Source organism: Helicoverpa zea, chromosome 5 (assembly GCF_022581195.2).
Source record: "Helicoverpa zea isolate HzStark_Cry1AcR chromosome 5, ilHelZeax1.1, whole genome shotgun sequence".
NCBI lineage: Eukaryota > Metazoa > Arthropoda > Insecta > Lepidoptera > Noctuidae > Helicoverpa > Helicoverpa zea.
The window spans coordinates 6,178,301-6,204,868 of record NC_061456.1 but is presented as its reverse complement, the minus strand read 5'-3'; the positions used below and the strand labels follow the sequence as shown (position 1 = coordinate 6,204,868).

Here is a 26,568-nt window from a genome sequence, read left to right as displayed (position 1 = left end):
ACGCGGTGACGATGTGCACAAGACTAGCCTGAGATTAAGGCCCTCCTAAAAAACCAGACAGGAAACTCCAAAATATGCTCCGAAGAAATAATGGCCGACAAGCGTCAGCAACAGTCGGGAACAAAATCTGCTTCCAAACGATGCCTGACAAATATATGGCTCGAGGGCACTCGTGGCCTCAGGGCTCCAGAACCCTGGCCCCTCCAGACACCAAGCTCAGACCCAAAAAAATTGTTATATGAATAAAGACTTTTTACGATGATTTTTAGAGGTTTAGTTATTCGAGATCACATGGCTACGGCGTTAAGTTTTTCGAGGTAGCGTGCATTCTTTGTTAAGTGTTTCGTATAGGTGAATTTAGAGATTTCGTTATTCGAGTTCGCATGGCTACGGCGTTAAGTTTTTCGAGGTAGCGTGCATTCGTTGTTAAGTGTTTCGTATTCGTAAACTTACGGGGAAGTGATATTCGGTGTTACACTTTTCTAAGTCACGTATCACACTCGGCGTCCGCTACGTATTATCCGCATTTGTATCGTAAAAGGCGTTGTTGATAATCGTAAAATTAACTGTAAAGTTATAATTATCGCTGTTATATAAATGGCAAACGGCAATCTATTGTTGACTGGCTAGTAGCTCTATAATGCGATATTGTGTCGACAACGTAGTTATCGGTATGTCGCAATTATCAATACCAATGGTACCTATCGGCCTGTATTAAAAACAGCAGATTAATGGCCAGGTCAAACCAAGCCAAGGCGAATCACTTGCATGTAGGTGAACGACATTTTTGTAAAAGCCAATCCTAGGAGACTTCTACCTAATCTAGTCATAATATTTTAAACAAAACGGCCTGGTTACCTTGGCATGCCTGACAGCCATCTACGATTAGTTTGCATTGAGCCCAATCAAATAAATGTGCTAATTTTTCTACATATATTTTCCTAAATACATATTTAAATAATCGTTAAATGACGAGGAAAATATTGAACGAAAATATATCGCTGGTCTTACGGGCTCTAAAAATTGGAATTACCTATGTATGACACAAGCTCTTGTTACGTTACAACAAATACTCGTACTTATCCTAGTGCATTACGCACTCGAGCAGTTAAGACGTGGGGAACAGTAATTAACGGCCAATGAAAACAAATGAGCTCATTCTTAATGAGTACTTCTCACGTAAATTCCTTAAGTACATGTTTACATTCTAACTTCGTAACGTCGTCGACTTTTAGTAAGTACTTTATTGCTAAGTGTAGAAAGTTATTTACAAATCGCAACTCTTGTTGTGAATGCAATAAACATAAGACTTATCTGATTTGTGTACATTGTAACCAGATGTCAGTCAGTACTACTGCTACTGGATCATTCAATCTTTAACTCGAGTATATTGTGTGGAAATCGACGAGCACGTCATAGGAAGGATATAAGACAGTCACATCACGTAGCATTTTGCATTACAAACGATACGATGATTGATTCAGTGTATAAACTAAAAGGATAAATTAACTAAAAGCCGTTGATCATGTTATAAGAAGTTTCTCTTTGTATGCTGATTGACAGGTGTTTGAAATTCATTTGCAATTACTTTTAGCTCGGACGTTTATGGCAGCAGTATGTAATCTGAGCATGACAACTGTATCGGAACAGTTATAAGTTACTGATCATCCGGTAGTTATGAGGTTGTTGGCAGCTAAGTAATATTTAGTTTGACCGTAATGGTTGTGTTATGTGCCGTAATGAGTCGGCAAGATCATAGATTACAAGCCACGTAACTTGCTGTAATGGATGCTTAACAGACTGCATTTTGATAATTTTGGAAGTTGAATACTACCGAAGGCCGCGCCGATGATCACACGATGACCGTGCATTTTTATTGTCAAAGAATTAATAAAATCGGCACAGATTTCACTGCGATAATGCTTGTGATTTGCCTATTTTGTCGCATGTGTGTGGCAATTGTTGCGACAGGCAGTTGTAATCGAACCGAGTAACCCGGTTTTATCTTACATGCTTGTTAAGTGTTCGTCTAATGCATTGCAGAAGCGGAGCATTAAAACGCAGGGACGTAATGTTCTGCAACGGTTGTGCAACTCATTTTACATATTCACCTACTGCACTGCACAGCTGCCGTATCAAACGATACCGTTGTGTAATTTACTCTGAACTTTCACACTTCACCGACTCTTCCTAGGCCTATTGACAGACTAGCTCGTTACTATGTTATTAAAACCGCATTAGATACAAACAAAAAATATTGTGGCACCGGTGACTAGTTGCTATGTTATAATACTTGTTACAACAGAGCATCCATCAGGTTAATACTGTGGCATTAGCATCATGCAAAGTTCATCCTGATACCGCAGTGCGCTGCCGCTTCCTCTAAATTATTATTACTGGTTAGAATTAGATTTGGATCAGCAGACATAATAATTTCATAATATTGCGGAAAGTCGGTATACAGATATGTACTTAGCTTTTATATTTCAAGATATATACAGGTATGTAGATAACAAACTTAGCTCGTGTTAAAAATCGACGAAACTCAGGAAATTAAGCGTTAATAGGCATTAACTGTAATCAATTATGTTCACAGCTTTCTAATAACAGCTCGTCGGTTGTATCTTCCAATTATTGACTGAGAACATTTATAACAAGCCGCTGTAGTTTCCTGCCATTCAGTTATGAATGGACTATGAGAAAAATCGTAGTAAATTGTGATGAGGACGTTTGTGCAGCGGAACACGTAACAAACGCATCGCTCGCGTGTGAAATGACGCATTGATTAAATCACATTCTTAACACCCCCTACTTTTGCCAAGTGAGGTACGATGTACTTTAATTATAGAAGTTTTCTGTATTTTCGAAGGTTCTAGTGATTAGAAAGCGATGCGTTTTGCAAGCGGCTGGGCGCTGCGGGCCCGGCGGTATCGACGGCTCCTTGCTTAATGCAACGCACGTGCTTCGCGCGCGGACCACATCACCAAGGCTTCACGACAACAAATATTGAGTAACTGTTGACACTGATAACGATCTATTCATATTCGATCAAGTGCAATCGGTATACAAAGGCAAATTTTTAACAGCCTGTTGCGAGATTATCAAGTTCGTGTTAATAATAATGCCCTGTATTGTGAGGAGGTTTCTGTCTCTGGGACCCTAACCACCGGTACCTTGGATCCTGTGCCCGATATCGGTGGCAACCTATTTTTTATATTTTTAAATGTTTTTTATTTTTATATTTAATATTTAAAAATGTAAAATATATGTTCAAAAATAAATAAATGACAAAAATGCCCTTCACTTAATAAACGTGTAGTTATTCGTATTAACTTTAAATAAGCAAATATAATAGGTATATAGGTATCTTTTAAGATATCAGTGAAGTCAAACCGATGTTTGTGATCAAATGTATCAATATATTCATGAAAATAGGTACCTACAGTAATAGAAAGCAAAATTAGCGTAAATGCATAATTTATTTTTTAATTCAGAAGAAAGTCAAATAATTAATTTAAAAACACTCTCCAAAAATACCGGTATATCAAATTTTGAGTTCTATTCTAGTAACCTGTCTGTGTATCTTAATGTGGATGTAGACCGAGATTAAATGAAGGGAGATGAACAAATAATGTTGTAATGTAAGCATTGTGTATTGTGCATTTTGATCGCTTGTTTCTTTGTCAACCGTAGCGAAACTAGCGATTTAGCAAGATTTAGCTAACAGTTAGACAGACTACTTTTGAATAATGAAATATTTCGATGTTCAAGATGTGACTTCACTTATTAATAGACTCATAATATTTGTTTTTAGATATATCATTCCATTTACGAGTTACCTACCAATTTCTACAGACGGCTTTAGAAAAAAAATCTGAAATTTTTGATTTTTATTAAAACTACAATACTAAGTAAACAAAACATTGTGCATTACGGTACGTCGAACTGCAAATGGTTAGTGGTCATTAACCTTGTTTTACTTAACGTTGGTGCATATTCATTCACGAACCAGGTGCTGCCTTTCTTGCACTAAATTGGGTATAATTTGAATTGTTGTGTTTGATTCTACATGGAGTTCTACGTGAATAACTTTCCTGTTTGTATAAGTTTGCATTGCGTTTGGACTCAATATGTACAACTATGTTGTTGAGCCAAATAAATGCTGTTAATGATAAGAACTTTGTGTAAAAACGCATATTTTCGCAACGAGTCCGATGAATGAAGAATAGCGAGCTAACGTAATGATAGTTTTGACTGATTACGTAGGAACTTGGAAATTGATTGCGGTTCGCATTCAGGCGTAGATGGTTTTTCATGATTCGTTGTGTGATTACGAACTCGGAAATAGTTCCTCGGAATTACTTGTAAGTAAGCTAAGTATTACTTGACATAACGTCGTGTTGCCGTCGATTTTTTTTTTGTATTCTGACATTGGACCAGTAATCTGGTTTCGTTTTTTGAAAGTTGCTGTCGTCGCCCTTTGCCTCTGGGACCATTTAAAAAGATTTTAGGTAGAGAGCTACGTTCTAATAATCTTTGTCTGTCGCATAAATTGATGCAGATTCTATCGATGCTGTCAGTTAGAGTTTGTCTAACTGTTCATGTGACGGCACATGTGGTAGAGCTTCATATTTTATGAAAGTGTCAGGTACTTTAACATCAAGAGTAAATAGTTTTTTTTTTATTGTTGTCAGTTGTGTTTTTATAATCATAACTAAAAAATACCTTTTATTTATGCGCATTAATTAGTGATGTTATTAAAGTTTATACCGCAATACAAAATTTATAGCTGTAACATCGAGAACTCGTTACATATTTTCATGTTTAGTTGCGCGGTACACTATTCGGAATAATTCATATGTCGTAGCTATATAGTAGATTTGCTTACTTCATGAAATTATTGAAAATTTCTTGGCACTTTCAGAGACGTTCGGAAAAAGGAACCGCAACATTTTATGAAATTGTCAAGCATTTCATGGATTGCGTTAATCCACGATAAGGCTACTACGAAAATGTGTTTATATCGAACATGTTGATGATTATTATTATTTACTTGATGAATGATGGTGCTTTTTATGTACCTAAAATAATATATATAAATACAGTTTCCCACTCACCCAAAATCCTGCGGCTAGCTTCTCTGCCGGTCGCTCCCAATTTCCCGCTTTTCTCGTGTGTCTGCTTCACCGCTGAAAATTTATCGTGTGCGATGCACGAGGCTCACAAAAACAACCACGGGATGATACTGACAAAAGCCCGTTACTTAATAGTTTTTATATAACATACATCAGTCGATTTAACGTGTAGTTACACTTTGAATGGGAATGGCTTTAAATGGAATCACGTAATTTCGGATCGTTTCCGAGTGTTGTAATACAGGCGAACGTACGCGCGTGCGCGGTTCGGGAAAGTGCTGGCTGGACTGGCTGGCCGAGTGCGATGTTGCGCCCGCGCACCTAGACCGGCTGCAGACGCCGCACCACTTTCATTGTACCCAGTGTGTGCAACACCACGGTGAGAAGTCATTTCAGCTACGTACATGTTGTAATTTATTTCGTCGATTGATGTCTAGATAATAACTCTAAGTCTAAATCTAAAATTGACTGATTTAATCTTCAGTGCTGCTCTTTGATTGTACCGCTTTAATGCATCAGGCGATAGGTCAAATGGCTTGGAATAAGAAAGTCTGTTTAAATGCTTATGTTCCACACAGGTAAATGTTGCTAGGCACTATCAGTGTAAGCAGGTAGAGCTTTTCTTAGAAAAAAATATGATTTTGAGTTATGGTTTTATTATTATTCATTTTCATTTGTGATTAGTCATAAGAACTAATTTATACATCACTGGTTGTATATCTTTGTAGTGTATGTACGAATTTGTAGATACCTAATAGGTGAATAGTTAATTAAAAGAGTAATTTATTAGGTACCTATAACAAGAGCGATGTTTGTAGCCTTGACACAGTGTGCAGGAGAAATGATACAGCGGTAACGTTTTGGCCTGTTAATTGAGATAATTATATCATTATCTTTAAATCAAAAGGTGGTGAGGTGTTGATTCAATCAGCATTTAGGTAATTATCAACTTACTTTTAGAGTTCCTGACACAGTTGTAAAACAATGCTGTGTTACATATGACAAATGGGACACAGAGGTTAAGTCACTTTATTAGAATGTTTATTTTTAAAGAAACGTGATATGATAAAAAATCAAAATCAAAATCAAAATCAAAATCTTTTTATTTCACATAGGCCTTTGCAGGCACCTATGAAACGTCACATTAGTTGCACGGTTCCAAAAAGTTGGTCTCATGGAGAAGAACCGGCAAGAAACTCCATAGACACTCTTTTTAAAAAGTAATATAGTCACAGTACAAACAGTCTATTACATAACAATAGTAAGCTCACAGAATTATACAATGCAAGAAACTTAAACTGTAAATCTATACAATGCAAAGGGAGAAGAAAAAGTCGTTTAATTGCCAGGGAAGCCACACATGGAGAGATGAGTTATCGCCATATAATATCTTTATCGTCAACAAAGTCTTGAATTTTATAATAAGCTTTTTTAATTAGGGTGGATTTTAAAGTGTTCTTAAATTTTATATCCGTGAGATCGGTTACACACTTAGGCAGCTTGTTGTAAAAACGGACACAATTCCCTAAAAACGATTTATTTGATTTCGTTAATCTGAATCTCGGAGCTACTAGCTTGTGTTTGTTTCTTGTATTAATAGAATGTATATCACTTTTAACACTAAATTGATTTAAGTTTTTGCGTACGAACATTATATTTTCTAGTATATAAAGAGAAGGTAGTGTCAGTATGTCAATTTCTTTAAATAATTCTCTTAATGACTCGCGAGGGCCGAGGCCATAAATTGCACGAACTGCCCTTTTCTGGAGAACGAAGATTGAGTTTACGTCAGCCGCTGCCCCCCACAGTAAAATGCCATAGGACATAATGCAATGGAAGTAAGCGAAATACACGAGCCTAGCAGTAGCAACGTCAGTAATCTGTCTTATTTTTCTGACTGCATAAGCTGCGGAACTCAGCCTCTTTGACAGTGCTGAGATGTGGGCACCCCATTGCAATTTAGAGTCAATGGTGATGCCCAGGAAGACGGTTTGACTAATAACATCTAATTTATTATCGTCCAGAACGATGTTGAGCCCTACTGGTGTTACATTAGGTAAAGAGAATTTAATGCATTTCGTTTTGGAGGAATTAAGAAGCAAGTTATTCGCGGCAAACCACTTGCTCAGAGTAACCAAGCTATCGTTTACGTCTATAGGACTAGATTCCTTTCTGTTAATTTTGAAGACAAGGGAAGTGTCATCAGCAAATAAAATAATATCAGAGATCACAGACATCATATACGGGAGATCATTTATATAAGCTAAGAATAAAAAGGGACCTAAAATTGAGCCCTGCGGCACGCCCATTTTTACTAATGACCCAGATGAAGTTGAGCCACTTACGTCCACTACTTGCTGTCTATTTGACAGATAAGAAAGGACGAGCGCGAGAGCTTTACCACGAATTCCGTAATGGTTCAGCTTACAAATTAGAGTGTCATGGTCAACGCAATCGAACGCCTTAGAAAGGTCGCAGAAAATGCCCACAGCATCCCGCGAATCTTCCCAGGCGTTTAAGATTTGGGTGATCAATCTTGCACTTGCGTCAGTGGTAGACCTACCCTTTGTAAAGCCGTACTGACGGTCATGAAATATGTTGTTTAAATTAAAATGTCTTAACATCTGATCGAGCATGATCCTTTCGAAGATTTTGCTAAAGGCTGGAAGGATTGAAATAGGTCTGTAGTTAGAAGGGTTCTTCTTACAGCCTGATTTAAAGATAGGAACAATTTTGCTGAGTTTCATCAAGTCAGGGAAGATACCGTTGTCAATGCAAAGGTTAAAAATTTCACTAAGTATTGGGGCAACACTCTCAATAATGGAATTAATGACTGTGACAGAAAAGCCCCATAAGTCCTCAGTCTTTTTTAGATTTAAAGACTTGAATGCTCTTTTGATCGTGTAATCAGAGACATATTGAAATTGGAAGTCAGGTATATTTCTACTGAAGTTCTGTCGAAGTAACGTCTCAGCTAATATAGAAGATGAATTAAGGGACTTGGTAACCTCTACGGGAATGTTTGAAAAAAAGGTGTCAAAAGCATTGGCAACCTCTACCTTATCTGAGATAACAGCATTATCAATAACTAACCGCGGGTCAGCATCCCGCATTTTAGTTTGGCCGGTTTCAACATTTATAATATTCCAGACTGTTTTAATTTTATTGTCTGATTTGGCTATTTTATTACTAATTGATTTCGACTTAGCCAAAATACATACCCTTTTAAATATCTTCGAGTAGTTCCTTACATAGTCATGAAAAGTTGGATCAGAAGTCAATGACCTTTCGTGGTACAAGTTATATAGGACATCCCTGCTTATCCTAATCCCTTTAGTAGACCATTCACTGAATTTAAATTTATGAGTGATTTTAATAGTTTTTTTCGGACATGACTTATTAAGTTCCTGGCAGAGTGTATTAAATAAATGTTTAAATAGTTTATTTGGTTCTTTATAGTCCATGTTAATAGAATTTAATTTATCCGAAGTATTATCTTGAAATTTTTGCAAAGTTTTTTTGTTCAATGGTCTAAAAGTAATTATCTTATTTAATGAGTTTATTTTATTAGTTTTAAAACTAACAAGCTGACCTTTGTGGTCCGACCGTACACCAGATATTAAGGAAAAATGTTCGATATTACTGTTATTAGTAAATATATTATCAATACAGGTACTAGAAGTAGCCGTAATTCTAGTGGGATCATTAAATAAATAATTAAGATTAAATGAATTAAATAACGCTAAAAGGTTACATTTATCAGATGATTCAGTGAGAAGATCTATGTTAAAATCACCACAAATATAGACTAATTTATTACTTTTAATAACTTTTGAGAGAATATCCTCCATATGAACGAGAAATAAAGAAAAATTTGATGCTGGTGGTCTATAAACGCATACTATTACATGGCTTTCTATCTCTGCACATGCTACTTCGCAGACGCGATCAACAGAGCCAGAGGTAATGTCTAATCTATTTTTAAATTTTAAATTACTCTTAGATAAAATTATTGTACCTCCACCCTCAGCTGAAACTCTGTTAAACACACTGGCAACCACAAAATTATTCACATTAAATGACATTTTATCAGGCTTTAACCATGTCTCACAAAGACATATTATATCAATAGAATATTTATCAATTAATAATTCAATATCTAAAATTTTGCCAGAAAAGCGGTTTATGTTCTGATGAAAGAGTATAAGGTTACTACAATGCTTTTCTATTGTCTCAGGAGCTAGTTTAAATCTTCAATCACAGTATTGTTAGGTAAACTAGACAATACTGATTCGTCGCTTATTCTAGGTTTTGTCATATTGTTATCTATGACACTGTTAATATTATATGCTAACAAAGAAGCAATCAGATCTTTATATTTATTAGGGAAATACATACATTCCCTTGTTAAATAAAAATCACTAACAAACTTGTTAGTGTCAAAAAACAATAATTTGTCGCTATGACAACATGTCAAAGTGTACATGAAATTGTTCAAACTATGAACATACTTATTTTGTTCATCTGAAGAGCAATCTGAATATGGTAATGCACAAAGTATAATATTCTTCAGATCTAGTTTTAGTAAGGCATTGATACCATTTGCAATATCAGATTTCATTAAATCAAGACTATCACCTATTAAAAGAATTAATGTGGAGTCAACATCGAATTGAGTATTAATTATGTTTTTTATTATATAATTGAAATGTAAATCAGGGTAACAGTGACTAGTTACAATGTGTGATTGAGAGAGTGAGTGTTGAATGTAGGAGCCTATACCTTTACCAAACCTGTCTGTGAATAAAATTGAGTTAAATTGCTTGATGAAAAGTTTGATGTAGTAACGCCTTGAGAGTTGTCATGACATTTATAAATATTATGTGGTCAATATATCTATCTCTAAATACTTAATGATTATTCAATTAATTGACCGTAATTGACGTCATTTTATAACATGCAGCCACCGATTATAGGTATCTAACTGGTATCGAATGTTCAATTTATAAGCTATTTTCCCCGTCAAAAATATCAGACGATGCAGGATATTTTTTTTTTCCATGAATTCAGCAACTGTATGTTGGAAAATCCTATCATTTATCCGGCCAGACTTTCCTGTTTTGATCACGAAGGGCGATCGTCCCGGATTATCAGGAATCGATATCATAAACTGGTTTTGTTTTTGCTCTTTCTGCGTCAGAGCTTTAGTTTCTTAAATCATTTAGTAATTTGATTTTTTTACAAGAACAATTAAAATAATCTGTACTTAAATAAAACAAGAAGTTAGCCTTGTTGTACCTATTGGATATGATTTGACTTTACATTTTTAAGTAGTCGCTGAATGCATCATACAGAACCAGTCGTGAAAGCATACCTAGGTATCTGTAGTTGTAAATTGCCAAGCCATAAGCTAGGTACAGTGATTTTGTTTGCTTTGCCATCTTACTCTGTTATTAGGTCAAAGGATTACTTACCTGGGTAAATAAACTTTTCCATATGTCTTTAAGGTGCCCGTAATTGTGACCACTTCTTGGGCATTACACAAGTCTCTTTCGTCATTGAGTACACGGGAGTGATGTATCAAATTGATTCCGTGGGGTTAGACAACTAGCCCTCTTTATCTGCGCTGCAAGACGCTGGCACACGTAATTATTATTATGCAAAGGCGACGAGAGATTTATTCACCAAATTACGCGGTTACACGCGATGCAGTAGGATTAACGCTTCCAGTATTTTTGATATATAAATGCCAGTGTTTTGTTATATAATACAGACGTACCTCTATATATTGCTACAACTATTATCTGTCTAGCCCAACCTGTTTGCACGCAATGTCCAATAATTTGTTGCAACAATCAGATAAATGGCGCCAGACTGCAGTAAAAATTGCAAAATTTTTGGTTAGGTCACTATATTTTTCAGATCACGATCGTTTAAGATTGACTGTAATTGGCTTAATAAAACGATCATACACAAATTGAATCCGTAATTTGCATGCAAATATGACGAAACATTTATGCTGACGGTGCTGTTTTTTTGTTATCGAAATTAGCAGCCATTTAATGCTGTACGAGTATTTATGTGTAATCTGGGTATCATTAGCTGTACTTAAATAAAATTATGTTTAAATATTTGCTTAAAGTAAGCATTCGTAAGTATCTTCAGATACCTATCATCTGTTTTCACAGTTGGAGGCAAAGTGACACATCTTATCTGCCCATCCTTTCCCAGCTATTTTAGGGTTGGCTTGAAGTCTTAACCGGATGCAACTGACCAGTGTTTTACCGTGAACATGAATTTGTCTGAATTAAATATAAGCGTCCTATTAATCGACTTTCTCCATTTAAAGCCGCCGAAATTACTTTTGAACTGCGTGAGCAGGATCATAGTTATGATGATTGGTACTTATCTGATAACTGTTTATCTATATTGTTTCTAAAAGACCATAACATAAGTTATAATTATGTAGATATTTTGATATGCAATACCTACTTATTCTCGCAGCTTAATAGCAGTTGAGTGAAGTTTTTCGGAGGTCGATGACTCACGGGGCAATCCTGCAATATATACCTACTCCTATAAACGTAATAATATTGCCTATTGTATTAAAGTTTATATCTACTGACATAGGTACCTTAGTGTTTTTCGATCGATCGTTTTTTTTTTCGATTACTGTTTTTGATACCCATAAACCACAAAAGTACTACGATCATGGAACTGGGTCTTTTCCTATGAGTTTGTAAAGACTGATGCATCGCACGTTACATAAGTACCTAGGTAAGTTTCAACGCCAAACATTTAATGAAGGCGTTCCAATTACAACACCTGCCGACAATTTGCGTTCTATTTGGCTTTTTGATTTATCTAGACGCTTGAATGCGTGTGTAATTAATACCTGTTAATCAATTAAGATTGGTAGAGCAGCTTTGTGTGGTATGACGGAGATTTATTTAAGTGATACCTACTTAATTAGCCATTTTCAAAAAAAAACAAACACGTTCCTAATAATATTTAGTACGTAAGGTATACTACATGTAGCTAGGGACAGACAACAGCTCATCAACCTACCCCAATCTGTCAAATTTCTTCAATATATTTTCAACCTTATCAATAAAAATACCAATACTGGAAGGTTAATGTTCGACTGGTAAAATTTGTCAGATTCGGGTAGGTTGACCTGCAGGCGTCTGTATCTACTTTCATGGATTTGAATTGCCAGTTATCGGAGCTATTAAAATTCCAACGTCTTACATTTGTATGGTCTTCATATTGCAATCTAGACTTCGTGCCTTTTAATATATAAGAAACTGTTCTCGGAAGAAAGTGTCGATGATTGCAGGTTATTAAGAGATGTTAGGTCAACGTTATGTATATTATTATTCTAATTGCCCGTCTATTTAGGTAGTAACGGAATCCGTGCATAACACGTATGTAACACGAACATTTGTGTTTAGGTAAGTATTTCCTAAGTTAACATAATATTCATTGCAAATAGCTTCTTAATGGTGTTTCCAGAAAAATAAGAAATATATATAAATAATTAACTAAATTATAATAGCTGATAGGGTGCGAGCATCCGCTAGCGAGCGTGAACAGTTACCATCAAAATTGAGGGTAACGTTTGTCAAAAGCGCCTCATGTTGACATGTCTACCACTTGTAGGATGAGAGACACCACGTCAAAGCCGTCTTTAAAAAAGTGCCGAAGCTCATACCATAAGTTATTAAAAAAAGACAGTTATCGTGTAAAGCTGCGACTTATGATGCAGGTAGGTGAGTGCATTTTAATTAATTAGTTAGGTAACTCGGCTGGGCAGGGTTAATGCATTTCTTGTCACACTTGGGCGTTTTCCAGTCATTGACTTGTACCTATTGTAACTAGTAACATGTGAAGCATGTTTGTAGCTAATTAAGGTAAAACATAAGTGGGTAAACAAATCGATGCAGTACTACAGAAGAACAGCAGAAGCTAAATTCAGATCTCCACAATTTGCGTTATATTTTATTTTTAAAATCCTAATTATTGTTCGACTATGCCAGCTACAGTGGGTAGTTACAGTAAAATTTCAAAGTAAATTTTTGTTTATAAAGAAAGTTGCATCAACATGTTGCTGGCAATTTGTTGCTAAAAATTCTCCGTGTAGCAGAGTAAATAATAGGGAAATAGAGAGTGCTTATTTCCAGTAAAATTCTTGTTGCTCAACAATAACGTTGCTTAACAAATTTTTCGCATAAGTACGAGATTTCATTCGTTACTTAGGTCTAGATCTATATGGCATGTCTCATGAATCCTATCGAGAATTTGTTCTTGATGTACCTACTTAAATGTCTAAGCCCTACGTCAAGTTAAAAGGGAAAGTAATATGACGGACACACAACCATTTCAAGGCTTATATTCATTACTATTCAGTGGCGTTTATTATAATTTATAGCAGCGAGTTATCTAGTCTATATATTGTGAAGGTTTATATGCGATCTAAAGTTTACATTCATATCTGGTGTAGTGGTATGATATGTATCTTTCTATAAAGAAAATAGGTACATACTACATAGGTATGGAGACAAAATTTACTTCATAGGCACCTCTAAATTTGGAGAATAGTTATATAAAAGCGGGAGGTGGTGATGTATTTACTACCTAAGTCACGACATAGGCTGCAATAGACAAATTCTACAATACATCCAACATGCATATTTGTCTAAAACACCATGAATATGAGATACTTAATAAATATAAAATATACTATAAAACATTTATTTCATTTTGTACAGTTATTTGTATGTTAGTTTAGCCGAGGGTGATCATGTTGTCAGTGGTTTCGGCGTGTAGTTGGTGGTTGCTGGTGGTGGAAGCCGCCACAGAGTGGTGAGGACCTATGAGGCAGTATTGCAGGCTACAGCCGTTATCTACCGTCGCGCCAGTATACACCACGCAGTCTTGAAGGACACAGCTGTTAACAAAAACAATGATATGGTATGGATTTTATTTAGATTTTTTTTTATCATTCTTCAATATATTGGTAACTAAGTATAATTGCATATTATTACCAGGTATTAAAGACACACCCATATACTAGATATTGACTAACAGAATCATGGTGATTTGGATTTCACTTTGACAAATAAAAAGCTATTTTGAACTGAAATAGAAATCCTTTCACTGTAGAGTAGATCATCCTCCGAGCCTTTTCCCAATCATGTTGGGGTCGGCTTCCAGTCTAACCGGATTCAGCTGAGTACCAGTGCTTTACAAGAAGCGACTGCCTATCTGACCTCCTCAACCCAGTTACCCAGGCAACCCGATACCCCTTGGTTAGACTGGTGTCAGACTTACTGGCTTCTGACTACCCGTAACGACTGCCAAGGATGTTCAATGACAGCCGAGACCTACAGTTAACGTGCCATCCGAAACACAGTCCATGGTGTCTAAGATATACTTAGAAAGTACATACAAACTTAGAAAAGTTGCATTGGTACTTGCCTGACCTGGGATCGAACCCGCGCCCTCATACTTGAGAGGTTGGTCCTTACTACGTACCACGTACCCACTAGGCCACCACGACTTTTTTTTTTTTTTCACTGTACAGTAGAGAACCTACTTTATTCCCGAGTAACATAGAGAAAGGTTCTATAGGGACGAGGGGGAACTTGTAACATGTTATAAAGAACTTCTGTTTCTAACTTACCCTTCTTTAATGGTGACATTGTTCATTAATATGCAGTTAGTCAATCTAACTTTGTTCTCAATAGTACAGTTGGCACCAATGAATGTACTTTTGATTGAGGTCTTCTCACTGACAACACTTTGTATGCCAACTGTACTGGATTCATCTATCTGCTTTGTTTTGACATCACTGTCAGGGTGGAATCTCTCAGAAAGTGGAGTTCCAGTCAATTCCTCCCAGTTGGACAATATCTGGAATATTAATTGCATACATGAAAGTTAATAAAAGTAAAACTAAGATTATGACCAAAATTCATACTTTTGGGTTTTTTTTAATCACATAGTCTCTTGTAATTTATAAATACAACACAAATGTAATTGCCGTGGTTAAAAGTGAAAAGACAGCCTTATTCGTTTAATCTAGTATATTGGCCTCACTACATGGAAGCGAATTTTTGTTGATTTCAGAACTATATTTCCAGTCCATTTTATTACACTAGAAGTTTTAAATATGATGATTCAATAAAAATTGTGGTTCAAAGCTCACCTTGCTGTTTGATAGATAAAATGAAGACAATGTATTCACTCTAATTCCAAATGTGTTCTTGTTAGGTATATGAGCATAGCATCTCAGCAAGTCATTATAAAAGATACCCTTACTCCCCAATTTATGGTCATTATAAGTTGTTATCTCTCTTATTTTACTCTCATAGCCACTCTCAACAGCAAAGTCAAATATATCCTTTGTGATTTCTACATTCTTCTCAGATGTTCCTTTCTTCTCTGCAGGGTTTTTAGGCTTAGATAATTGCTTTTTAACTATGTGCGGGATGAGTTCCCCCTTAATTGAAGTAAACCTGTCCGATTCTACAAGGTAGTTCACTACCCAGTGTCTCATCACATACACGTGAGCGTCAAGCAGTCGACTGTACATGCTTATTGAATCATATTTCTTTAGAAGCATCCTAGGAATTGTGACATTTTCCTCAAAGTCACTGGCGCTGGCTAAGAACACAAGTCTTTGTGTTTCTTTATCAATACAAACTAGATCTCTGTCTGGTTTTGCTTTTGTTTTGGGGCCGGGGAGTTCAATCCATTCTTCAGGGCCATTGTTAAAGAACAATGTGGTGAGGGCTGCATCATACTTTCTATGTACATTCAGCACTTCATTGAGGTTGATGTTAGTAATAAGATCTCCCGAGATCACTAGCAGGTCAGTAGTTACTCTACTGCTGATATGCTTCAATGAATTTGCAGTGCCCCAGTCCTCCTCTGATGGGATGACTATCAATTCATATTTAATTTTCAATGGACACTTTTCTAAAGCATTCAATATATTGGACTTATCTTCATCAAGAACAACCACTAATGTTTCTGTAAAGTCAAGAGTGAAATAAAGGGTTAGGTATATGTATTTTAGTTTTATTCAAAACTTCATTGAAATGTTAATGTATATCGTTATTTTATGGATTTCATTATATCACTTGCAAATGGTCATACCTTGGAACCCAATTTTCTCCAGTAAATTCAATGAGTACCATAGGACTGGGTAGGGTCCCACTGGTAGGAGACACTTGGAGACTGCCCCACCAACATCAGGCAATCGAGAACCTCTCCCCGCAGCCAGCACGACAGCTTGAAACTCAAGTATTTTATGCATTCTTGTTATGTTTCCTTAGACTGCAAATCTATAAGAAATATTAGAGCTATGAGTAAAGATTAAACAAAAACAGTGATTTTAACAGCAAATGAATTAGTGCTGAGTTAGTTTACCTTTTATATGGGGTATTATTCAAGAATTAACACAATTTTACTTGTTTTCATCATAACCCCATTCCTTTTGAGCAACTTACGTTTTATGGTCTTACGTCAAACGTACGTAAACGTCAAAAAAGTACATAACGTGACATATGTCACACTGGCTTTTTAGTATTCCACAGATAGATAAGCTAAATAATTAAGGAGATAACAAATAATATTATAAAGAAAATGCAGGAAAGTATAAAGTAACGTTTTTATTCAACCAAAAATTATTATGAAATAGATTAAAAAATTACACATTATTCGTTTCAACATCTTGTGTAGGTTCAGGTTCTGTTGCCACGACTTCAGGCATAAGATCAGTCACATTATTCGTTTCAACATCTTGTGTAGGTCCGGGCTCTGTTGTTACAACTTCAGTCTTAAGCTCTGTCGAAAGTGATAATAAAAACCTTGCATTAAGTTGCAGGATAAAGTTTTTAAACAATCAGTAACTCAGCATTCTGAATCTTGCTACCTCACAAATTGTATAGTATGTGTTACCCATATAGTATGTGTTTTTTAACCGACTTCCCAAAAAGGAGGAGGTTTTCAATTCGGCCGGTATGTTTTTCTATTATTTTTTATTTTTATATAGTATACTTTTTCTGCTCTTATAAATTATACCATCAAATTAATATTACAACGGAAGGAAAATATTCTCTCTAGTAAGTAATACCTTCGTGCTTTTCTTTAAAGCTCGGTATGGGCTTCGGCTTATTGCAAGGCAAACATGGTATCTTTTCAATTGGTTCGTCCACCTTGTACATCTAAAATAAAAAATATATTATCAAATACAAATCAGACTACATCTACGGATTCATTCATACTAAATCTACGGATAATTAAAAGATATTTAAAAATGTTTGTACTTTTCCATCAGTTCCAGCTTCGATACTGCCAGGTATACAGGGTTGTTGAATAACCATGCCAGGAGGAGCTCGGCTAGGACCTTCAGTAATCACAGTATGAGAACCGCCGCAGTATCGGTGACACACATGTGACCTGAATTAAAAATATTGTAGGTTTTTAATCCAATTCTAAAATCGTCCAGGGTTTTAGCGAGGGAAAAAAATTGTAAATACCTAGGGTCTCTTAGATGTGGTATAGGCAAATTAGGATAGCAAATTCCGTGATCGCCACCTCCTTTAGATTTCGATTCAGCCTCCGCACCCTCAGCTGGCTGTCTGGCCGAATGTAACTTTGGCAATGCTGGAATAGTAACTGGGGCTTCCGTGTCCATGTGCGCTGGGCTGCCACATGATAGACACGCAGTGTTTCGAAATAGTTTCTTCGAAAGCATCGCACTCTTCGGTTCTCCAACAATATCTATTATAAATTGCATACGCTCCTTCATTATGTCGAGGTACCTCTTAATTTCTCTTCTTAGACTTTCTACTTGAACTATGTCTGCCTTTTCACTCAGATCTCTAAGAAGGTCATCGATGGCTTTCTGTAAAAAATCATCAAGGATTAGAACGCCACACGATGCGTTGCGGTGAAGGGTCTTCCATATATAAATTCCTAGGTACTTATACAATGTCAGACGATGAATATGAGGCCCGGCACTGTTCTCGACAAATATGATATTCTCGAGTATAAAGATATTAATAAAAAGCAATTTAAGTAACTAGTTAGAAGATTAAACTGAATAAATATAGAAATACCTGCCAAACAATTTCTTGATTGTTGAATTTATCGTAAGCTGCACCAATACGCTTTTCGAAGTCACCCCGCACTGCTTCAAATTGTTGCAAAGAAACTAGTCCATTGAGTTCACCTATGCCAGCCTTGTCGCGGAGAGCATCTGCTACCTCTTCACGATCGGATTTAATATCCCTCAACATTTCGATTTCTTTCCACAACCCCTATTGGTAAGGACAGAACAATGTTTTGAAATTATTAGACCCAAATTAATAGGTACAAATCGGTTGCGTCTTCGCATTACTAACCTCGAGGTCACATGCTATGGATTGTTGGGCATCTCTCAAGTCTCGCTGTCGGTACAACATATTTTCGAAGTCCATTTGAAGGCTTGTGAAATGTGAATTTAGCTCAGCCATCGCTGTAAATAAGATTCTTACAAATTGGTTGTTGGACAGGAAATATGAACGATAAAAAAAGCGAAGTAATCAGCCGTATCTGTCGGTGAGTTCGAGACATAGGTACAGTTATTGAACAAGTAATAAATAAGTGCAGTGATGAATACGTACCCACAGTGTCTCCACCTGAGTTGCCTAGAACTTCAGCCATAGTTTCCAACCCTATTTCCAAATCATGTTGCATTTGAGTTAATTGTTCCTGGTAGTTGGTCATCTACAAATAGTTACACATTTATGAGAAATCACCTACGTTCCTTACATTTTATTAGAAACCAGTATATTCCCCGCGGTATCACCCACGTCACGGATTTTTTTTTCCACAGCCGTGTAAAAATTATGACTATGTTAGTAGTACTTTTAATATAATATTAAAGAAAGGATAGAAATACTTTACCTGAGATGAAAGCCCGGTGTCCAGTGAATTTATCTGATCGGCGTACTGCATCACCATATTTTCCAAGTCAGTCATACGAGAAGCATTGCCTAAAACGCTCTCAATCTTGTTGTCTGTGTGGTCAAACAAAAAGATTGATAAAATGTTTAATTGAATGCTACAATTTCCTGGTTTAAATGTGTTTTGTTATGTAGAATCATTTCTAATAAAAGAGATTGAGTTTTAAGACAAATAACATTAATTGTTTTAAATTAAATATAGTGTAAAGGCAGTAGTAGTGGAAAATACTTAGAGGTGAAATAGATCATTATACTTTACTCGCTGCGTTCATCATAGTACAAAAATAAACAAAAGTTGGGCCGTTACAACGTTTGAACTACGCACTTTAAAAAATGAAAAAAAAAAAAAATTATTATGGGTATATAAGGAAAACTAGAATGTGTACCTAATTTCATTGCTAACTTATAAGCACTTTCGGCGTTAGCGGTAGTTTTTGCAGTAAACGACGACAAATTATTCAATAAGGTTTCACGCAATTGTCGAGCCGCAGCACTGCAATGTAAACAAAATAATTAAAAACTCCAGCTTCGTATTTTTTATTTTAACAAAACATTGATATTTCCCAATATATCGGGTGTGTAAATTAAATACGTTAATACTGGTTAATGTAACGTACCTAATCACATTAAATCCTAGCACATATATTTTGTGATATTCTATGGCGAATTGTAAAAAAATACCTAATCCATCCAGTGGTAGAATATCATAAAGTATATGTGATAGTATTTAATGTGATTAGGTACTACACATCCATTATAATGCAACAATGATTGAGATTGGGGGCTGGTGACGCAAAATTTATTAGTTTCGATCTCCGTTGTTATTTGTTTGAAAATAAAAAATACATGCCCATTATTTCAGGATTATCAAAGATGGACTAATTAGGTACCGGTTCGAACAAGACACACTTTGACATTTGAAGATTGACTGAAAAAAAAAACTTTTTCTCGAGAGGCCGACTAAAAGAGGTGTGTCTGAGGCAGAATTGTGATCTAATATTTGTCAAAATGCACCATTCAATAATTTTAATTATAACACTAGTTTACAAAATCAAACTTTTTGCCTGTTGCCGTGGATTTAATGGCTGGTAACATTCACTTATGTTTAGTTTTTATTAATTACACCCGCAAAAATTTTTTTGTAGCTCGACTTTACTTGTTATTGACTTTCTCTTTTCTGAACCTTTTTCAGTCGCTGAAGTACGTATTTTATTGTAATTATACAAATATGTGAAGTTTTTACAACACGAGTAGTTCAAGGAGGCGTTGTTTGAACAATCCAAACCATGTTTGTTACTTATGTGGAGAATATGTGTTTGAGAAGAGTAGAAATGTCATCAGAGACGCTTAAAAATACTTATTTTTTATATTTTGGAATGTTGTTAGATAAAAATGACAAATCTTGGGCTCCTGATTGTGTTTGTAAATCGTGCGTTGAATATTTAAGATTATGGAAAAGTGGTAAAAGAAGTACTTTTCAACTTAAAACACCAACTATTTGGAAAGAATCGAAAAATCATCTCGACGGCTCTTACTTTTGCAGCGTGAACATAAACAGCTTAAACACCAAAAATCGAGCTAAATGGCAAAACCGAAGTAGAACATGTGTTTAGCGAAGAGTGTAGCATTCACCTGAACTTTCAGAGAATAAAAATTATATTGAATTTTGAAAAATTATAATGAAAATTATGTTGAACTTGTCGAAGACCTGCTTTTACAAATAAGAGGTATGGGATGCAATTTGAGCATAAAGTCACTTCCTCTTCAGTCATCTGGACAGATTTCCAGAAAATTTAGGAGATATGAGCGAAGAGCAGGGGAGAACGTATGCATCAAGATTAACGTGTCATGGAAGAACGTTATCAGGGTTTCTGGGATGTAAATATGATGTCTGACTATTGCTGGTCTCTGATACGCCATTTCCCAAAGTCTACACATAAGAGAAGAGCTTTAAAGCCAAGTTTTTTGGAACTTAACAATTAATATAATTTTTAAACAAATATTCTTTAAGGTAAATCCACGTTTTTTCTCTTTAAACCGCACTTAGCTGAATCTCAAAAACTAGAGCTGATAAAAAAAAACTACTAATAGTTTTAAATATGGTTAAATATGAGTAGTCAACAACAGCTTAAAAAATCCCGGCAACAAATGTACTGTAAACTAGTGTAATAGGTGTGTCTTGTTGTAAAGAAGGGTGGCTTAAGCTGAACTATGATGACTTACTCTAAATCGTCGTAAGTTATGTAATCAGGTTTCATAGCGTATGCGGGGGCACTCTCTGCTCCTACGTTAGACGGGGTAGCTTCAATAGAGTCAGTGGCTTTTTCTGTCATCGTTGTGCCCGGTGCAGACACGGGTGGTCCTTGTACAATACCAGTACCATCGGCACCAGCATTAGGACCGGGCGTGCTCGAAGATTTACTCCTCGTACTCTTCGAATCTTGTGATTTAGAAGCAGATTTGCGTCCTTTTGCACCACCTGCCCCTTTCTGTCCACGGCCAGCACGTCCTGTAGTTTCATCAGCTGGAGTTGCACCATCCTCTGATGTTCCGCCGCCAATAGCAGAAGAGCCATCATCCATATAGCCTCCACCACCCCATGGACCCCCAGGACCTTCAGGACCACCGGGACCCACACCATCCCAAGGACCACCAGGGCCTTCGGGACCTCCAGGTCCTCCACCACCTCCAGGGCCCCCACCAACCCAAGGACCACCAGGGCCTCCGGGACCTCCAGGTCCTCCACCACCTCCAGGGCCCCCACCAACCCAAGGACCACCAGGGCCTCCGGGGCCTCCAGGTCCTCCACCACCTCCAGGGCCCCCACCAACCCAAGGACCACCAGGGCCTCCGGGGCCTCCAGGTCCTCCACCACCTCCAGGGCCCCCACCAACCCAAGGACCACCAGGACCTCCGGGACCTCCAGGTCCCCCAACGCTTCCCGGACCCTCACCACCCCAAGGACCACCAGGGCCTCCAGGACCTTGAGCCCCTCCAGGCCCTTGAGCCCCTCCAGGACCTCCAACCCCCCCACTACTCCATGGACCCCCAGGACCTCCACTTGCCCCTTCACTTCCTGGGACTCCACCACCCCATGGACCTCCAGGACCACCAGGACCTCCAGGTCCTCCACCACCTCCAGAACCCACACCACTCCAAGTGCCCCCAGGACCTTCAGGACCACCACCACCTGCAGGACCTCCAACAGCCCAAGGTCCTCCTCCACCACCAGGCCCTCCACCACCAGGTCCCCAAGCACCAGTTCCCCCAGCACCCGCTCCCCCAGCACCCACTCCCCCAGCACCCGCTCCCCCAACACCAGCTCCCCCAGCACCCGCTCCCCCAGCACCCGCTCCCCCAGCACCCGCTCCCCCAGCACCCGCTCCCCCAGCACCCGCTCCCCCAGCACCCGCTCCCCCAGCACCCGCTCCCCCAGCACCCGCTCCCCCAGCACCCGCTCCCCCAGCACCCGCTCCCCCAGCACCAGGTGCTCCAACACCAGGTCCGCCCCCACCAGGCCCTCCAGCACCACCAGGTCCTCCAACACCAGGTCCTCCACCACCAGGACCTCCAACACCAGGTCCCCCAGCACCAGGTCCCCCAACACCAGGTCCCCCAACACCAGGTCCTCCAGCACCAGGACCTCCAGCACCAGGTCCTCCACCACCAGATCCTTTGCCACCAGATCCTTTGCCACCAGGTCCTCCACCAGCACGTTCTTTACCACCACGTCCTTTACCACCACGACCTTTACCACCTCGTCCTCCATCACCAGGTCCTCCACTACCAGGTCTTCCACCACCTGCCACACTTTCAGGACCTACACCAACGCCCCCAGGACCACCCATGCCCCCTGCGACACCAACAACTCCAGGACCACCACCACCTCCAGGGCCGAAGCCACCTCCGGGACCTCCAACTGCCCCGGGGCCTCCAACACCACCTGGGCCTCCACCACCTCCTGCCTCAGCCTTTTTCTGCCAAGCTGCAGCGGTATCAAAAGGAACTATCGGTGATTCAAAGAGAACTTGAGTTTGACTCTGAAATAGATAAAACATACGATTATTATGATTTTTTATGGGTTGTTATTAGAATACTGAAAATATGGTAAACATTTTTGAGTATGTATTTGAGGCAAGCTGACAACTTGTTCTATATCTGTCAAAAAAATACTGCGAATGTAAAAAATCTTTAACAAATTGGATAAAATTACTAAATTATGACGACACCGAGGCACTCTTGGAACACATTAAGTAAAATTTTTATGCTAATCAGGTTGTAACAATCACACAAATAATTCACACCTATATCTATAAACAGCATATGCACAACATACTAATACTCACACACACACACACACACACACACACACATACACACACCCACACACACACCCTCACACACACACACACACACACACACTCACACACACCCTCACCCACACATACACAAATAAGATAAGGAAATCGTAGTTGTAATTAGTTTAGATTTTGTATTACTTAGCTATGGAAGAGCGGAGCTCCCCAACACAGGCATTACTTGCTTACAGGGGAGCTCCAAACACAAAAATTAAGAATGTAAACTTTTTGAAGCAATAAACCATTTGTATTTGTATTTGTATTTGTATCTCGTCTGGCGAGTAGTGCATAATAGTTTAGACAAAATACACATCGACACTTAGGGGATACCCCCTTTCTGTCATAGCAATAAAACTGAAAACGTCCCGATAAAGTAGTTCGTTGTACGTACCTAAAAATAAAGTCAAACTCATTGTTAACTTACATCTAATTTGACCCCTGGTGTTTGTCTTGCTAAGTCAGTGACCATTGAAATCATTTGCGCTAATGCTTTTTCCGTGGCTTCTAGGCGAGCAGACAGTTGTAATGCTGCCATAGCATCTGTTAGTGAAGCGCCTTTGCGCAGTTGCTCCATAAGTTCAGCATGTTCAGGAAACGTAGCGGTCCCCACCGGTAAAAGCTTCCTTTGAATTTCTCGCACATCTTCTGCTACTTTATCAAATTGTTCTTGCGTTACCACTGATATCTGAGGAGTGCGTCTTTGACCATCTATTTTCAAAGGAGAATTTATCATTATTTGATTGCAATCACGAGGAAGATTTGTATAGTAGTTAACAAAAACTTACCCGCTCCTGCTTCAGAACTCGGAACTCTTTCAACTACAATAAAAAATGACGATTATTGGTCTTATGCAGGTATTCTGTCTTACAATATGATGCATAACAAATAGTACAATATGTATATTAGAAATTATAAAAAGTATTATGTTGTCTCACCAACTAGTATCTTTTCAAATCGTGTTTCTGTAAAGAATAAAATATTAAGTGTTAGAAATAATAAACTGCTACTACATGTATCTCTTGCTTTCAGTATTGATTCATTTCATTACCGCTAGAAGTAATCGAAGCCATTGGGGTTGGGGAACCAATTGTTTCGGCGAAAGAATCCGTTTTCTGCAATTAGATTTTTACTTAATAAGCTGTGCATGAAATCATATAGTGTGGTGAAGTACATATTATTATTAATATACACCGACCAGCTGACTCATACCTCCAGGAATTACTCTGATCCGTCTTCATATTTGAGCTCTAATTGAAATTATTTTCACTTAAAATCTGTTCAAGACTTACCCGAGCTCCATAACATTACATACCGGATCACTGTTAAAACAAAATTAAGAAAAAAAAAAAAAACAATAAAATATCTGCTCCCTTGTATGAAGGATTTATTGCACCTGCTGAATAACACGCAGCTCCCTTTCCCTCTGCTCTATTGCGGCGTCCAGAAGAGTAACGTAAGACCCTGACTGTACAATACATGCTTGTTATGTGGTACATACGGGTTTCTTTCTTAATATCAAATTATAGATAGTTAAATAATGTTCTATTTTTTTATGATTATAGTCAGTTTTGAAAACAAAATTATTACCTTTTTTCGTCCGCTTTTAGTATCATCACTGGTTCCATCCTTAGATTTACCTCTTGGCGTTTGCTCTTCAGGAATAGCCCTCTGTCCAGAGTTTCCAGATGATTTAGAAGTCGACTTATCTTTTCCGGATGATGATGACGTTTTATCTGAGGATCCTTTCCCACTAGCAGTTTTGTCCGTGGAGGTAGTTGTCTTATCAGTAGAAGTTTTATCCGATGTAGTTGCTTTTCCAGGTGAAGCTTTATCACCTGAAGTTTTACCAGATGAGGTTGTTTTGTCAGTTGTTGTTTTATCTGACGCGACTGTTTTGTAAGTAGATGTTTTATCTGATGACGCTTTCTCTGATGATGCTTTCTCTGAAGATGCTTTCTCTGATGATGCTTTCTCGGAAGATGCTTTATCCGAAGACGTCTTTTCTGTCGATGTTTTATCTGAGGATGTTTTTTCTGATTCAGATGGTACGCCTGGAGATCGGACCCCTTTCTTTCCTTTAGCACCTCTTTTACCTCCACCACTTTCAGCCTCACCATCGACCTCAGTAGCTCTACCAGCCCTGTCACCAGTTTTCCCTAGTTGGTCTTTTGGTTTCCTTCTCTTCTTTTGCGTAGCATGTATTTTGACTTCAGTAACAGACAAGGTAGAGGCAGTGGGTGTCACATTAAAAGCACCTAATTCAACCTCAACCCGCCTCTCTAGTAATCTCATATGTCTGGCAAGCAGGAATAGAACTGTCTGAATAAGCTTAAAATTCACAGCATTTCCCTAAAATGTAATAAGGATTATAGAACAAAAGAACCTATTAATATTAGTTCAAAGTACTAAGGTTGAAAAAAATACGTACCTGCAAATCACCAAAGGCGAATTCTATTATTTGTTTCACATTCATAATATCTGGAGTATCGTTATAGGACGCCATGATTAAATTATTTAGAAAACCCTAAAAAACACTACAATTATAAATTATTTCAATCGAGGTGGCTTTTTTATCGTGAGTCAATACATTATGACATATTACGTCATAGAGAAAAGTACCTAATGCAATTTTTAAAAACCTTGTTTTATAGAGCTACAAAGATCCATCACGAAATAGTTCCTACTACATACTCTAGTTGCCCACCAGCAATTGTGTAGAAATAATTTTTAAATAATACATATAATAAAAGTGTCTAAAATAACCAACTGAGAATCTAGGAAGTAAACAGTCACACGGGTCAACCGATTAAAGGTTATTGCGACGATCGATTCGTGGATGAACCATAATATCATAGCGTATATTTACGTGTTTTTAAAGGCATGTTTAATTAAACGCCCTGCCCAGCTAGTTTTAGATTGGTAGGCGTTGTCGGTAGTCAGAAGCCAGAAAGTCATGGTGGCCTAGTGGGTAAAGCTCCAACCTCTCATGCATGAGTGTGTGGGTTCGACTCCAGGTCAGGCAAGTAGGTACCAATGCAACTTTTGTAAGTTTGTATA

The 26,568-nt window shown here is 37.7% G+C and overlaps 3 protein-coding genes across 3 annotated transcripts in view; all 3 read right to left on the bottom strand.

The window, feature by feature from the left end:
• The window catches only part of LOC124630544 (pancreatic triacylglycerol lipase-like), a 30,979-nt gene extending 25,545 nt beyond the window's left edge, over nt 1-5,434 (bottom strand). The window contains exon 1 of the mRNA XM_047164497.1: nt 5,118-5,434. The gene's annotated coding sequence lies outside the window, so the exon portion shown is untranslated. The remainder of the gene's footprint in view (nt 1-5,117) is intronic.
• An 8,439-nt stretch (nt 5,435-13,873) lies between these two features.
• LOC124630581 (translation initiation factor eIF-2B subunit gamma) lies at nt 13,874-16,683 on the bottom strand. Its single transcript, XM_047164541.1, has 5 exons — nt 16,572-16,683; nt 16,299-16,486; nt 15,346-16,172; nt 14,821-15,050; nt 13,874-14,085 (listed from the first exon to the last, which is right to left on the bottom strand). The coding sequence occupies exons 2-5, from the start codon at nt 16,456-16,458 to the stop codon at nt 13,923-13,925; spliced, it is 1,380 nt and encodes a 459-aa protein (XP_047020497.1). The 5' UTR covers nt 16,459-16,486; nt 16,572-16,683; the 3' UTR covers nt 13,874-13,922.
• A 115-nt stretch (nt 16,684-16,798) lies between these two features.
• Nucleotides 16,799-26,014, bottom strand: LOC124630652. The gene is made up of 18 exons (XM_047164616.1): nt 25,940-26,014; nt 25,099-25,860; nt 24,560-24,623; nt 24,447-24,473; nt 24,297-24,329; nt 23,936-24,219; nt 23,020-23,193; nt 22,219-22,973; nt 21,377-22,186; nt 19,540-19,646; nt 19,095-19,207; nt 18,812-18,914; nt 18,551-18,663; nt 18,266-18,466; nt 17,684-18,051; nt 17,471-17,603; nt 17,278-17,368; nt 16,799-16,988 (listed from the first exon to the last, which is right to left on the bottom strand). Exons 1-18 carry the CDS (start codon nt 26,012-26,014, stop codon nt 16,852-16,854), a joined length of 4,350 nt encoding a protein of 1,449 aa, XP_047020572.1. The 3' UTR covers nt 16,799-16,851.
• Between the last annotated feature and the right edge of the window lie 554 nt (nt 26,015-26,568).